At 35.4% G+C, this 11927-nt stretch overlaps 1 protein-coding gene across 1 annotated transcript; it reads right to left on the reverse strand.

Annotated features, from left to right (window-relative positions):
* Positions 1–591: 591 nt before the first annotated feature.
* Positions 592–6541, reverse strand: ENP (Phototropic-responsive NPH3 family protein). Its single transcript, XM_021419781.2, has 4 exons — positions 5403–6541; positions 3712–3781; positions 2051–3226; positions 592–1425 (listed from the first exon to the last, which is right to left on the reverse strand). Exons 1-4 carry the CDS (start codon positions 5462–5464, stop codon positions 886–888), a joined length of 1848 nt encoding a protein of 615 aa, XP_021275456.1. The 5' UTR covers positions 5465–6541; the 3' UTR covers positions 592–885.
* Between the last annotated feature and the right edge of the window lie 5386 nt (positions 6542–11927).

Below are 11927 nucleotides of genomic sequence, written 5' to 3' on the forward strand. Positions count from 1 at the left end.
GAGGGGCAAGCTGCATAGTGTTTCTAGTGATTTTGAACTTCTTTTGGAGTTTGGTACCTCCAGCGAGAGTTCAGAAAGGTTGAGCCTCCTTTCCCCTTCTGGCCTATTCTGGAGGCATATTGCAGTGTCATATATTTGGTCGAATCTTGCGGTGAATTGCCGATGGTAGTCAGAGAGCTTACAAGAGAGGGGACACAAATTGGACGTCCCAGAACCAAGATGTTCGGTGTCTTCAAATTAGATGAGTAGGCGTCGCTCTCTGCTAGCCACTGCCCAGGTCAGGTACCTTTTGGGGATGCAAACTACATCTCCCTCTCAGCTAGCCACTTCCCAGGATTTGAGGGACACAGCATACAACTTCACCAACGCCAACCCAGGAGGAATGACGTGTTCTTTCAGTAGTTGTAAATTTATGTTCCATTTTGTGGAGGAAAGAGTAAATTATGCAGTACTCTTGTACAAGACCGGTGTCTTTCTTTCATTTTTGTCCCTCTTATTATTCCAAGGCAACTGGGAAAGTACTTTGGGCCACGCCCTTTTTCTCCAGCAGTTGCACATCTCTTCAGGAGAAACAATAAGGTGATCCATGAATTATTACAGGTAAAAGGAATAGAAAGTTCCAAGAAAATGTAGACCTCCAATTAGATACAAGAGACTTGATATGAAGATTGATAATCATACAATTGGATAAGATGTTAGAAAGTGTTGGCACCCAAAAAAACTAGTACATTTTTTCTGCAACTGACCCTCCTTTTAGAATACTTCACACATAACAAGAAGATAACCCCCATCATCAACTACAACAAAATCCTACCACTTTTTACACTTACAACAGTTTGAATATTCTTTCCCTGTTTAGGTACTGATAACCCTCAGCATCCTTATCTAAGAAATAGAATGCCTCCTGTGTCTTGAAGATGAACCAGAGGACTTGGTCTCCCCTGGAACCATTGAAGTTGGGCTTTGCGAACTTCCAGAGGTCTCAGAACTTCTGTTCTCCGCATGGCCTTTTCCCACAACCCACAACTTGTCAAATATTCTTCTAGATCGAGATGGCAGCAGCTGCATGCCACTTTTACTGTTTTTGCTATTCTTCTTGGCCACTTTACCATTCTTTTGAAATCCATCCTCTTTCACCTTCATTTGACTCATCTGTTTCTTGAGGGAGTTGCAATCTTCAGCTGCAGTCTTCTCCCATTCTTCTTCTGTGTTTGTTGTGGAATGGGAAATATCGCGAGAATTGTTAGTAAGTGATTGAACTCCAGCTGCAGCCCTAACCTGCTCAAAGAAGAGAACTTGAACTACAACCCGTAGTGGAAGTCTCTCATTCTGTGCAGCATGCATAGATGCATCCATAGTTAATTTCTTGACATCCATCAGCCCGCACAATTTCTTTCTTTCGGCCTTTGTCAAGCTTGGATGCTCCTGCAGACAAACATAATAACCCATTCTTTGGACTGTCCAAGTGCCTCCATATCAAAAACCATTTATGCATGAAAAACTTATTGGTTTTCACTATATGATAATGGCAGGCATCATGAAAAACAAAGATTGTGTAATATCGTCACTAGACCATAGAAATTACTCTGTGCTATCTAATCAACAACCACAAACTCCGATATCCCAAAATGCTGCTTCAAGCAGTAAGAAAAATTAATTAAGCAAGGTGTCCTCAACTAGGTGGTTGACTGAAAGGTAACCATATTTTGTTTCAAAAATACAGGAGGAGAGAGAAAAAAAACATGGTCCTACCATATTGCAAGGTCCTAGTTCAACTTGAGTTAGACTAACAACAATTCTGCCCTCTCTACCAATTAACATTTCCCCTTTACCAATGCACTCCTAGTAGAGCAGTTGGAATTACAACATTATAACATTACAGATCTTGGAAGTGACCTAGATGTTCTTTGAAAGCATTCACAGCACATACTTTATTGAGCATCAGAAAATATGCTGAAAGAATTTATGCATGTATTTATGAGATGGGATATATAATTCTAGAAATTGAGAAGATCAATGATATTGGTATCCTTAATGTAAAAAAGCCTACCTTCAGGTACATGTCAATGGCTTTATAGAGTCCATCATGAACTGGTCTAGCATACTCGGGGATAGACTGAGACAAGTCAATGAGACTGGCAAGGGAAAGATTAGGGTCCCGAGCAATTTCTTCAAGATATCCATCAATCAATTTACCACCACTCAACAAGGATCCATGCCCTAGAACAAAATCAGTACATCCCATCTCATTCTTTTCAACATCTAAATCTTGGGTACACTTTTCATTCATGATATATCGATTCACAATAGATTGCACCATCTCAACATCATATAATGTAGTTTGGGGAGACCGAGCCGGGATTAATAAATCCTTGACAGAAGCCTCATGCAACTTTAAACTTATCCTCTTCACTAAATCTTCCTTAGCTGAATCATCCACCCCAACCAAAATGGCAACTTTCAACAGCTTCAGCAAGAAACCACATGAACAACCCACAGCCTTATCTGAAGGTAATAAGCATACAATTGTTTCCACCAGTAATTTGTTCCTCCAGGAATGTGCTTCAGAAACCAAGGCATTAACAGAATCTGGCAACCATCTGACAGCATAAGTTTTCAGTGCCTCACCAATCACTGCACCATCCATTCTTCCCTTTGATTTCACAGCAGTCATGACTCGCTTGTAGAGATCAATCTCTAGCTCACATATATCTTCAACCCACCAATCCTTCGGGACAGATTCAACCTTCTCTCGAAATTTCATACCATCATCAACTATTTTGTCAGGCACTGATAACTTCCTGTTATATGTGTAGGACCATGTGATGTTTGCTGGATCCACAGAGGTTTTAGATGCAATGGAATCAATGCATCTTCCAACAATCTTCAGGTTTTCAGACCATGGTATAAGAGATTTGGTAGTTTGTAAAACAATAATGGAATCTTTCCAGCTACGGAATATACTAGAATTAAGAAATACTTCGATTTTAAAAATTAGGTTACCCCGATCAACATTCTCAGTCATCTCTAGGTATTCAGCTGCACAACGGGCAGCCACAACATTGTAAGCATTTAAAGTCACAGTCATCCCGTAGCAGAACTTTGCACAAATTTCAAATGCTTTTGGCCCACCTGGAAAATCAACCATATTAATTTCATCACAGTTCTCTTCACTGGCTTTCAGCACTAGTTTTTGCAAGCAATTGCTCTTTGACAATAGAGGGAACTGCAAAAGAGACATAAAAGCAACATCTTTAATTATCTCTATAGACACAGAATTCTAGAACTTAATTATAAAAATAACAGTTTAGTTTAGCTGAGAGAAGAAATCAAGCAAAGATTCATCTGTACTCCCACTACATTGGCATCTATAATAGCAAAGACTCATCTGAGGAAACTTATGCAAGAAGTTATAGGAGGGAAATATATGACTGTCATCGGTGAGATTTCACAGTATCTAATTACACTACTTTGACAAAATTTTGCACACTAATAAACCCATGAAATGGTAATAATAGAAATATATTCCTGGAAGAACAAAATTCAAATGTATAGTTAGGTTGAAGAAATACCTTTAAAGTTTTCATGAGCTTTAAACGGAATAAAAAAAGAAAACTATTTAGAATGAATCAAATACCAAAAGTCAGCTTTAAATTCAGCATCTACAAACACATATAACAAGCATAAAAATTTTGAAGGGATTGAGCATACTTTGTGAAGGTAAAATTTCATTTCACCCACAGTAATGGTGACATCCGTCGCCAAATCAGATGTAACATACCTGCATCAACAGATATTTTACGTTAAGCCCACAAAGAGGAAAAAATTAAAGCTAAACTTATTGAGAGAGCAGCGAAAACTCTTAGCCATCCACATAGCCCCAAGTTAGACAATCAATGGCTACTGTCAATGGACTGGACATTTCAAACTCCGCAACAAACCACATGCTATATTCTGAAACACCTTTGTGACTTTGACATAAAATTATTGCCCCTCTTAAACATGAAAAACAGGTGTAAATACAGCATTATTATTAAAGATTAATTCAGTTTTTTTTTAATTATTTATCACTTGTTGACCAAAGCGATTAATTTACCTTTTAAGACAACCTCTACCAAAAACCTACAAAAAAAGATTCCAGACACAGCTTTCTAGGAGTATATTAGTATCTCACAGACTAGTCAATAAGCAACAAACGAACAAGCTGCCTCTGCTGACGTTTTCATTTTATGATGCAACTCGCTCAAGCACAAGAAGTATTGACTACAAAGAAGGTCCCATTCAAGAAATGAACAGTGCCAACAACCAATTCCATACATAGAGCTCTCAAGCCTCTTTCATTTTTCCCACTTTTAATCAGCGGTGTCAGCTTAAAAAGTTGAAATCTGAATCTATAAAAAGATCTTGAAGGTAACCAAAATGTAAAAGATCATTTACTGGGAACTTATTAAATCTGTTAGTCAAAGAATACAAGCATCCTACATCAGTCCATAGCTTAAGTAACAAAGTGACGCATCCAGGGTACTAGACTACATCAGTCCTCCTTAACGCTGCCTTAACAACACAATGATAAAACTGATTCGGTTATGTGAAGTTATTGTCAGGGGAAGAGACTTCTTTTTTTTTTTGACATGTTATGGTGTAAAAACCAAGCCTGCTCCACGTTGGGAGATGGGAAAATGCCTGATGTTAGGTGGAACATGCTATTGTTTTACAGGAAGATTCTTACAACGATGATTAAAGGCCTGCTCCCAATATGCCTTTCCCACATTTGGACCACTAACTCATGAAAAAGAGAACAGGCTCAACAGCTGGACCACCTCCCAGATACCCCATCTCTTTTTTCACTCTCCAATCCACCCAAAAACCAAACAATAAAAGAATAATAATTGGCAATGAAAACACCCATGTGGTTAATCTGTCGCCAAGCCAAAAGAAAATCAAGAGAAAAAGAAAAATCACTTGTTAAAGTTGTGACTTTTCCCAATGGTATGATTAACCACTGAAAGGTTTCTCTTTTTTTAAGGCGTTAAAGTATAACCCGCTAAGCTGTATAAAAAGACAAAGATAAATTTTTCATAAACAGCACAGTAGCTACTAATACAAAATGAAATAAATTACACATTTTTAGTAGAAAATTGGTAGAGCTAATGAACTTGCATCTCAGAAACCGTACGGACTAGTGATATGCACAATACAAACAACGGGGGAAACACCAAACCCAAGAACCAAAATGGATAGTTAAACATGTCTAGAGCAGACAGCATAACGGAAAACAAAACAAAACCAAATCAAATGGAGAAAACAGAATGTTAAGAAGAAACTTAAAAAGGAAACAACGATGAACAAAATTTGCATTGGTTTGTTGCAAAAGGAAGGAATGTGAGTGAAACCCATCTTACCGGATGCATTTGCCATCAGCTTGGAAGGCGTCAGGCTTGGAGCCAAGCTTCATAAACTTCATTTTTGTTACTTTTCTCGAAAATACCCTCACAGAAGAGAAGAAACCACAGGAAAAATCCCTTCAAGCAAACTCAAGAAGCAGGCCTAAGTTCCTTGTGGTTATGGAGTTGCCCATACCGTGTACCAACGACAAAGCTTCTCTCTTTCTCTCTCTGTGTCTCTCTCAGCTGAATAAAACAAACCCAAACCAAACCAGAAACCGAGAGCAGAGGCAAAGAAACAGCTGTTCCTATTCTTCAAAGAAGAATTTGAGACTTCAGAAAAAGAGAAAAATCTTTTTTAATAAACTAAAATCCTAAAAAAGAGAACACGCAAACGCAACAGCAAGAAGCCAAGGAGAGAGTATTAATAAACATTGGACAGAACCAACAACAACAACAGAAACATCAACAGGCCTTGCTTCCTTATCCTCCTCCACCCCTTCCTCGAACTCCACGCTGTTCCTATCCCATTTCCCAGCTTCCCCCACTTTATGATGACATTGATGACGCTTAATCTTAAATTCACCAACGAAAACCAAACCCAGAAATAATCCCAAAGGGACCAAAAACCCAAAAAAGCAAAGCGAAAGGTGGCGTCAGATAAGAGAGAAGATAAAAAATAAGGGGAGCAAAATCTATGGGTTGTTTGTAGAGCGGAGAAGAAAGCAAGCAAGGAAGCTAAGCCAAGCCAGAAAGGCTAACGGGCCATGAGTGTGAATGATGGGGTTGTTTTATATCAAGATACATCATATCAATAAATTCTCGCCGCCTTTGCTTTTAAATCAGCCTGATCTGCTGATACATCAAAGATCTTTCTCTCTCCTTTGCCCCCCGAGGCGCAAATCTCGATGAATCTCTTGCCTTCCTTCCTTTCTCTATCTATTTTTTATACTATAGTAAAAAAGACTAATATATATCAGTGTGTACGTGATCAATGGTTGATCAGCTCCCCAGTCTGACGCACTTGTCTCTCCCCCAATCCTTCCTCTTCCAAAAATTTTCTTTCCTTTTCTCCTTTTTCTTTGCTTCTTTCGCTTGCAAAGAAGGAAATAAATAAAAGGAAAAAAAATGGGATTTTGGTAAAATGGGCAGTGTGTAGACTGCCTTTGTATAGGGAGTAGGGGGTCTGTGTTAACAGGGTGGCTCAGTAAAGACTTTTTTTGGAGCTTTTTTTTTCGCCGTTAAAGCACGCCACCTTTTTCTTTACCGTTTTGCCCTTCTTTCCTCCTCTAATTTACTTCTTCTTGCCACCGTGTCTCCCCCTTTTGTTTCGTTCTTTACACGCCCTTCGTTCCCGCGCGCGCGTGGGCTTTTGCTTTGGCTTGGCTCCCTTTTTTCCCGTTTGACGCGTAGCCCTTGTCTTTTGACTTTTGACGCCAAGCTCTTTCTCTTTGCCCTTTTTCTTTTTTACGCCTTCGGGCCGGGGATGCTCCTATGAGAAAAGTTTTACCTTGGTCGTTTCATGTAGTTCAATGAAAAGTTACCACGTGTCGAAAAAGGCTTCTAGTCCGTATGTGTCGCTTCCGCAGTGGATATTCTAGGATCTTGCTATCTTCTTCTGTCGTATACTTGTTCGGGATTAGCTGGGCACATAAAAAAGATTTTAACCTGTAAAATCAAGGTTTTGTTATTAACAATGAATAAATTATAATTATAATTTTATATTAAAAAGTATTGCATATTTTATTATAAAATATATTAAAATAAAAAATTTATTTATTTTTATTACAAATTATCTAGAAAAAAAAAACGTGACAAAAGGAATATAAAGTTAAAATTAGATAAGCAAAAACAATAGTTTTAACTTTAAACTTTTTAATGTGAATACAATAGTTAAAGTTGAACAATGATAATTATGATTATTTATATTTTAATTCCTCATAATAAATTAATTGCGTAAAGTATGATAGTACTATAGATTAAGCAAATTAATTAACAATCATGGTAATAAACCCATAATCACTTTGCCTAGATTGGCTTTTTATAGACTAACTAATTAATTAGAAGAAATAAGCAAAAAAAGCTTGTAAATGGTTAAAAGATTCTATATTGGGATGTTCAATTAATTTGCATTAATTACAAAATATTTGATAAACTCTACCGTCTTCTGTGATTTTATTTTTTCAGTATTTTTAATAAAATTGTTAAATATTTTCAAACTTTTAAATATAAATAAATAAATTATTTTAATAATTTTATTAGATGAAAGTAATTATATTAATTTTTTAATAAAAAACCTTTAAAAAAATACGATGTGAAAATAATTAAATTCACAAAAGATGATATTTACTTTTGAACTTGAAAACAAAAATTAAACTCTATATTTTAAATAAAAAATTATATATTAATTAATAAATTAAGTGTTTAAAAATATAATATTAATATTTGTTACAAAATAATATGAATAGGAATTCCATGATGCATGTTAGGTAATTAAAAGGCATGAAATTCTAGCTGTTGCGTAGGCGTTGACGTGAAAAAGACAGGAGTCAATGTAACTTTGAAAGAGGTTTACAATTTTCACCGCCTGTCACCGTTTCAGAAAAAGGCCATAAATGCAATTAATGAAAAAGAAGAAGTTCCAAGGAAACAAAGGATAGCTACTCGGTCGGCTTTGTGTTAATCAAAGGAGTACTAATGCAAAATCATGGCCGGTTGCCACAGTAAACAGTAAAAATTTAGTTCCACCGACTAGCTCCCGCTCTTAATTTTTAATCGTGTTTTTATCTTAACAGCCTTAGAATCTACTTAACATGTATATTTTGGTTATTTCGATTATACAATTTAATTACTAGTAAAAAATATTTTATTTATTTACTTTTCACTATTTTTAAAATCTCACACCGACTGAATACTCATTCGTAAAAGCATTAGAAATATTAACTCCACCGATCAGCTCCTGCTCTTAACTTATAATCTTGTTTTTGTCTTAATGGCCTTAAAGTCTACTGAACATATGTAGAAGTGAACATTAATCGATTTTGATTATTTCAATTATTATAGTGTAATTCAATCTATTCAATTATTATTTAAAAATATTTGATTAAATTTGAATTTTTAAATTGAACTAATTGAATATTCATTTGCAAAAGCATTGGAAAAATTAACTCCACCAACCAACTCCCACTCTAACTTATAATCCTGTTTCTATCTTAATAGCTTTAGAATCTATTTAACATATATAGAAGTGAATATCAACCGATTTTGATTATTTTGATTATTACAATGTAATTTGGTAAATTTAACTATTATTTAAAATTTTGTGATAAAATTAATTTTCAATCGTTTTAAAATTGAATCAACCGAATGCTTACTCGTTATAACATAAAAAATTTGAAAACTTGGTTGAAGGACAAAAATGAGAAAAGGAAATCAAGAAAATAAAAACAAATGTGCAATACTTAATCCGAACCATGTTCTTATTTATTAAAACACATTAAAATCAAATTTTTTTATTTTAAATTTCATAACAAGATAAACATTTAAAGATGGAAAAAAAAAGGGTCGATATTTTGTCAAATTATTGCTATTAATTTCTGTGCATTTATATCTCTATTATTTACTGAACATTGATTTTATTGGGAATTGGTTGAGTCAAGGTCTTTTGGACAGTAAAAGAAGCAAAAAAGAAAGACAGCTTTAGAAAGCTATAACATTAAATTTATGGAAATTGATTGATTCTCTATCTTCTTATCCTACTTTGGTCCACAAATTCTCATCACTGAATTTAAACATTTGGACGAGATTATTTACGTGACAATCCCATAAAATTAACTAGAGTCCTCTTGCTCCTAGGACCACTAAGGAAAGAAATTATTTTTGTTAACATAAGGTATATTTTATTTTAATTACTATAAACAATAATAAAAAAATATATATCATTTTATTTTGAACATAAATATCAATATTATTATTAATATCGTGAATTATGATTATATTATAAATCAATGCAAAGAAAATAAATATATATATTTTTAATAAAATGTATTTTTGACTTGATTTATCAAAAATTGTTTATCATTCATTAGGTAATCTCGAAAGGAAAACTAAACTTGGTAAAAGAAATATCATTTTATTTCAAACATAAATACGGGTATAAGTTTTATATCCGTGTACAGACTGCCTGATAAGAAAATGATACATTTTTTTATTAATTTTGTTATAATTAAAATAAATAAAAAATAATATATTTTATGCGGACGATTCAGATGGAACAATCGTTTTCATAATATGAAGTATTTTTGGCATGACTTGGGAATTAATTAGGAAAAAATAAACAAAGCGTGGTCCCCCGGGGATAGGCAGTAGGGGTGGACGGGGACCTAGCTTCGGACAAGTGCAATCACTGCTCTTAATTGGGTAATTGATGGCATGGACCAAAGCTCCTTTCAGTTCTTCCATCCTTTCCAGCTACCTTATTATTGTGCCATTCACCTCAGATTTAAAGAAGAAAAAATATAGTGCATAGACGAGAGATTTTTTTTTAATTATGAAATTACATCCGTCCATCGAAGTTATGTCATAATCAGACAATTTTCAATAAATATGACATGATTTTATTAAGATATATACAATGTTAATAAAGTGGTAGTAGGTGTGAGATTTAATGCTTATGCAATATTTACCGGTCAAAAACTTATTGTTATAGTATTCATCTCCGTCAATTTTCTGTGACTTTCATTTCATAAATTAGGATCAGAACAGGAGGACAGCAACGGCGCCATGGAGATCAGATTTGAGCTTTGCCATCGAAACCAACAGGCAACTGCAAAGAATATGTGGGCAGCTGATGCTAACCTTTAGCAAGTAAGCAGCACATGGCGTACGGTATAGCAAATAAAAAGCCGCAAAGATTAGTCCAGTGATGATCACAGGCAGTATTGCAGATTTCTTAACAGTAAGAGATGAGTAGATTTTAAGCTTATAAGTGAGAGTTTGTTTTTTTTATTTAACAAATATGTTTGTTGAAGTGAAAATATAAATTCTTGACACGTAGCTCTGAGAGAAAAGGAAAATGAGAAGGCGTGGGCATAAGCCATGATAAATAAATGATGATGGGAGGAAACTTGAGGGTCCCAAAAAGGCCTAATGGGGTATATGGTATGGATGGGTTTTTCCTTGGCAATGGCCGAGTTGTGGGGGGACCAGGCAGCGCCCTTTATGCCCAACCTCTCTTCTGTTGTGGGAGAGGGGTGGGGGGGTGGTTAGAATAAGTTTCACACAAAATAGAGTGGGATTGGTGCTCTTCGTGTTTATACAAGTTGGTAGATTCTCTCCAGGTTTTATGCACTTAAAGCTCGACATGATTGTACCAACTACTTGCCCATACATCAAACTTTGCCTCCCCTTTCTCTCTCTCCATGGAAAGACTTTACAAAACGTGGAATAAACTAAAACGGAGAAGGGGAGGGGGGGCGCACATGGATGCCATACAAAGGGGAAATGTGGGAAAATTGAAGGAAAAATGCTTCGGCTATTTGAGTTTCAAGGCTGGCCCAAAAAAAAAGAAAAATTGTTAAGACTTAGGTGTTATATACATGGATTTGGTTCTAAACTATGTATCATAATCCATATCCAACGCAATACATGTGATATGTCACCAACTTAAAAAAAAAATCATGAATTTAAATATTTACGTCATTTTAATTTGTAGATTTTTTTTATGAGATAAAATAGTGAATTTCAATAAACTAAAGAACGAAGAGATACATCTATCATTAATAATGACCAATAATGAAAATGAAATGCTTATCTACAGTGTAGTTTTAGATTTGCAAGCACACTATTTCGGAATCAATGAACCATTTCTTTTGTTTTCTCAGATTTGGTCACAGCCTTGGCCATACCCGGATCTAAAATGTTGACAAGTCGGCTATTAAGGGGTTGAAAAGAAATCCAATTTGCCCTTTCACCCTTCAAAGAAAAAAGGAAAAGAAAAGAAAGCAAAGTTTCCTGTACCAGCCTTGGTGTTGTCAATTATTGAATGATAGTGGTAATTTGACTCATTTGGTTGGCAATCAATGACCATGAAAATCCGCACAGAACATGAAGCCACTGCTAATGGTTCACTCCATTTTGGGCTTTTGGCTGTGTAGCCTCCATCATGAAAGCAACCAATCCAGCTGGTGTTGCTCCCATCACACTTTTTCTTTAGATCACGTGGATTGATATCTTTCTTGTGAAATTCCTTGGGTTAAAATATAGAAAATTGCAGATTGATTTTCTGCTGCAAACTTGAAAATATCCAAGGACTGGTGAACATTCCAATCTGATTGTGACTGAATGCTACATTCCTGTCAAAAACTCTTGGACAGGGTTCAATGGACTTGATTCCCCCCGCCAAATCTACATGACAAATGCTTTAGCTTGTTAACATTCTCATTGTTTTCAACGTGGAATTTGCTGAATTCCCAACAAGGTCTACAAATAGTAAGTACTGACTACTAATACACTGCCCCAGGCCCAGTTTTCTTTATAAACTAC

The sequence above is a fragment of the Theobroma umbraticum genome, unplaced genomic scaffold (genome assembly GCF_002168275.2).
Source record: "Theobroma umbraticum cultivar Fairchild unplaced genomic scaffold, ASM216827v3 scaffold_56.0, whole genome shotgun sequence".
NCBI lineage: Eukaryota > Viridiplantae > Streptophyta > Magnoliopsida > Malvales > Malvaceae > Theobroma > Theobroma umbraticum.

Coding starts and splice junctions, on each gene's coding strand:
- ENP (XM_021419781.2), bottom strand. CDS start 5,464: ATGAAGTTTATGAAGCTTGGCTCCAAGCCTGACGCCTTCCAAGCTGAT. Junction 3,782..5,402: donor GCTGATGGCAAATGCATCCG/GTAAGATGGGTT, acceptor CTGTTGATGCAG/GTATGTTACATCTGATTTGG. Junction 1,426..2,050: donor CCATTGACATGTACCTGAAG/GTAGGCTTTTTT, acceptor GTTTGTCTGCAG/GAGCATCCAAGCTTGACAAA.